Source organism: Brachypodium distachyon, chromosome 3 (assembly GCF_000005505.3).
Source record: "Brachypodium distachyon strain Bd21 chromosome 3, Brachypodium_distachyon_v3.0, whole genome shotgun sequence".
Lineage (NCBI taxonomy): Eukaryota > Viridiplantae > Streptophyta > Magnoliopsida > Poales > Poaceae > Brachypodium > Brachypodium distachyon.
This window is the reverse complement of record NC_016133.3, coordinates 42,199,254-42,203,418: the sequence shown is the minus strand read 5'-3', so window position 1 is coordinate 42,203,418 and position 4,165 is coordinate 42,199,254. Positions and strand designations below refer to the sequence as shown.

Below are 4,165 nucleotides of genomic sequence, written 5' to 3'. Positions count from 1 at the left end.
GCAGGCATTGAAATATATTTTTTGGTAGGTCCAAAGGGGATCCAGAAGCAGATTTATGACAGTAGTACTGCCCAACTCGTGTTTCCGGCCGTCGACCCAATGCGACCCCTGCTTGACCCGAACCGACCCTCGTTCGTTTGGGCTCGAGCCGGTGGTGTTTGTCAGGTACGCGGCATCGACCCTGGCCCCGGTGGCAGGCACAGACACCTCGTGTGAACGTGGCTTTGCAACCGGAACACCACTTTCTCTTTCCCTTTGTGTTCTGGTGACTTTTTGCCTTTCCGGTGCGGGACAGAATCTCAATCTCCAAGGAGCCGAAACCAGGCGGAAAAAAAAAAGTGAGGCGAAACCAGAGGCGGAAATAAGGAGGCACCCATTCCAGTCCGTAGAACACAATACACACGCACACGGGCGCGAGAACAGTTTGAGGTCGTCTTGGCTCGCCATTAATGGCCGCTTGTTTCCTCGTACTGCTGCTCCTCCTAGTCTTCTTGGCTTCCCCTGCTTCCTCCACCACCACCACCACTTCACTCGCCACCAATGGCTCCCCTGCTGCAGGAAGCAACAACGCCACGACGTTCAGCTTCGCGGGGTTCCACCCGGACCTCCGGAACGTGAACCTGACGGTGGCCGGCGACGCGAGCATCACCAAGGACGCGCTGCAGATCACCCCGGACTCCCTCAACGACGCCGCCGACTTCCTCGTCAACAAGTCCGGCCGCGTCCTCTTCTCCCGCCCCTTCCGCCTCTGGCGCCCCCTCAACGCCACCACCACCAACAATGGCACCACCACCGCCGCCAAGAACAAGAAGCAACTCGCGTCCTTCACCACCGTCTTCACCGTGAACGTCTTCACGGACCCGAACACGGACCCGGCGGAAGGGATCGCGTTCCTCATCGCGCCGTCAAGCTCCGACCCGCCCACGGGCAGCCACGGCGGGTTCCTCGGCCTCACCACGGCCGCCACGGACGGCAACGCCACGAACGGCATCGTCGCCGTGGAGCTCGACACCGAGAAGCAGCCGCACGACCCGGACGACAACCACGTCGGGCTCAACGTCAACAGCGTGGTGTCCGTGCTCACGGCCTCGCTCACCCCGCACGGCATCGAGATCTCGCCGCCCAGCCGGGCCGCCAAGTACAACGTCTGGGTCGACTACGACGGCAACGCCCGCCGCATCGCCGTGTACATGGCCGACATCGAGAAGCAGCCGCTGCAGAAGCCGTCGAAGCCCGTGCTCGCCGCGCCGCTGGATCTCGGGGAGGTCGTGGCTGAGAGGTCTTACTTCGGGTTCTCGGCTTCCACGGGGACCAAGTACCAGCTCAACTGTGTCCTCGCCTGGAACATGACTGTCGAGAAGCTCGACGAAGATGAAGACGACGATGCCAACGTCACCGAGCCCAGCAAGAAGAAGAGCCTCGCGCTAGGACTGGCCGTGGGGGTATCAGTGGGGGTTCTCGCGCTATTCGCCGGGGCCGCCGCATTGGGCTACTACTATATGTGCGTTGTGAAGAGGCAGAAGACGGAATTAGTGCAAGGGGGAGACGGGGGAAGCGGGATCACGGGGACGATGATTCGGAGCATGGCGGGCGGGCCGAGGGAGTTCGAGTACAGGGAGCTGAGGAAGGCGACTAACAACTTTGACGAGCGGATGAAGCTCGGGCAAGGAGGGTACGGGGTGGTGTACCGGGGCGTGGTGGCAGAGGACCCCCTGGCCAACCCCGGCAATGGCGGCGGCGCGGGGAGCACGGTGGAGGTAGCCGTGAAGAAGTTCTCGCGGGCCAGCACGCAGGGGCAGAACGACTTCCTTGCTGAACTCAGCATCATCAACCGCCTCCGCCACAGGAACCTCGTGCGCCTCGTCGGTACGTACAGCTCTCCTTCCCCTTTCTTCCTCGCCTCCGGCGGCCGCCGCCGCCGCCGTGCGGGTTAAGTGTTTGAGCGGTTCTTTGTTACTAATTTAGTACTGTATTGTTTTCTTTAATTATTCGTCCAGACATGTGATTATTGCACATGGGGCGTCCATTAACAATGGCCAAATTTGAACGCTTAACCCCAAGGAGCTTTAGCTAGATGCATGTGCACCTGCATACCGATATGCTTTGACCCTTCACTTTTAGTTGGGACTTTACAGCTTCAATCCTTCAAACTTAGACCAACAAACCTTTTGCCTAGTCTGTATTCTTCTTAATTAACAGTACTACAGTACTACCATCTTGCCATCTTTTCTTTATTAATCAACACAGAATGGGCTCCCATGATTACACTTACACCTCATTACAAGAAGTCAACAGATGAGCCATCATCGTCATCCATTCCCCTGTTTCCATGAATGCACCATACACTTCTTTTATCAAGGCCGGCCACATAACCGAAATAAAACATTAGCACCAGTACACAACAGTAACTGTCAGTAACTTCATATGCCGTAAACTAAACTTTGTGACCCTACCAATTATTTGCCATGACGATAGCATCCACGATGTACCTACGTGTCAACGTACAAAAACAAAACAATAATGATGTCCGATTAGGTAAAGACTAATCAAAGAGTGCACTAGCTAGTTTGTGCAAGATCATCACTGTCCAATGGAAATTACAAGGTCAAACTTTTTTTTCAAGCGATTATTGCCGGGTTGACTGACTTACGATGAATAGTTACCTCTCGGTCAACGGTAACAAACATGGTTATTTCTCGAACATCAAAGTAATAACACAAAACCGGACATTCTCTTGATGCAGGGTGGAGCCACGACAACGGCGAGCTTCTACTAGTATACGAGTACATGCCCAACGGCAGCCTGGACCAGCACCTCTTCAGCCTGCCCTCACCATCCCCAGGGGGCCGGCAGCCACTAGGATGGGAGCTCCGTTACACCATCATCCAGGGGGTCGCCTCAGCGCTACACTACCTCCACGACCAGTACGACCAGCGCGTCGTCCACCGTGACCTGAAGGCCTCCAACATCATGCTGGACGCCGCCTTCACGGCCCGGCTCGGCGACTTCGGCCTCGCCCGCGCCATCGACACCGACAAGACCTCCTACACGGAGGAAGTGGCCGGCGGCGTGCACGGCACCGTGGGCTACATCGCGCCCGAGTGCTTCCACACAGAGAAGGCCACCCGCGAGTCCGACGTCTACGCCTTCGGCGCCGTCATCCTCGAGGTCGTTTGCGGCCGCCGGCCCCGGTGTGACGTTGAAGGGTTCCATTTCTTGGTTGATTGGGTGTGGAGGTTGCATCGTGATGGCAGAGCGATTGAGGCCGTGGATCCAAGGCTTGAGGGGGAGTTTGATGAGGATGATGCTGAGAGGCTGCTGATGCTGGGTTTGGCGTGTAGTCATCCAACCCCTTCTGAGCGGCCCAAAGCGCAGGCGATTTTGCAGATTTTGCTGCGCGCTATGTTGCCGCCCCAGGTGCCTCCATTCAAGCCTTCGTTCGTGTGGCCGGCTACGACCAGTATGGGGTTTGATACGATGTCCACGACGGCAGAGACGACATCTAGCCAGGTCAGCACGGTGGTGACGTCGACGTCCACGTGGAGTGGCAACTTGGCCAGGGCTCCGGAGTAGGACAAATGCCTCGGGTTCCTTTGTCAGACACGCGCGTCAGAATGGCATTGCTTGGAACTGCGCGTGGAGTCTAATTGTGTAGTAAATCCGAGTCTCCATGATGGCATGAAGACCAACAAGGAGTGAAAAAAGAAAAACAGAGATGTAAGAATAACATAGTGCATTTTTTGTTCGTGTGGAATCAATTTTCCTCTTGTGATTTTGTTTTATCCTTTTCTTTGCTTTCTTACATTTTAACTGTTCTATCTGTAATTAATTATCTTGCAAATGAAGGCTAAGATTTCAATTACGTTACCCTTTTCACCTGATGGACTCATGATCTCTGACCAATTAAAGATAGGTGGTAGTGTACCTTTTGGACAGAGACAGATCGATGTTGCATTATGGAATCATGGACCACATGGCCGCCTTTCGCAAGGTTGTTAGTATTATGGAACATTTTTAGCTGACCCACTTTGCTTAAGCTACTACCCCTGTGGCCCTGTGAACAAACAAAAGAAGACCATGGCTGGGTATACAGCAGGCAGCAGCGAATCGGGGAGGCGGTCAGCGGCCAACAATCTGACCGGTGAACTGTTGTATTGTATTTCCT

The 4,165-nt window shown here is 55.1% G+C and overlaps 1 protein-coding gene across 1 annotated transcript; it reads left to right on the top strand.

Moving 5' to 3' along the window:
• Window positions 1-298: 298 nt before the first annotated feature.
• LOC100841243 (probable L-type lectin-domain containing receptor kinase S.5) lies at window positions 299-3,789 on the top strand. The gene is made up of 2 exons (XM_003572333.4): window positions 299-1,866; window positions 2,744-3,789. The coding sequence occupies exons 1-2, from the start codon at window positions 450-452 to the stop codon at window positions 3,571-3,573; spliced, it is 2,247 nt and encodes a 748-aa protein (XP_003572381.1). The 5' UTR covers window positions 299-449; the 3' UTR covers window positions 3,574-3,789.
• Window positions 3,790-4,165: the final 376 nt, after the last annotated feature.

Coding starts and splice junctions, on each gene's coding strand:
- LOC100841243 (XM_003572333.4), top strand. CDS start 450: ATGGCCGCTTGTTTCCTCGTACTGCTGCTCCTCCTAGTCTTCTTGGCT. Junction 1,867..2,743: donor GAACCTCGTGCGCCTCGTCG/GTACGTACAGCT, acceptor CTCTTGATGCAG/GGTGGAGCCACGACAACGGC.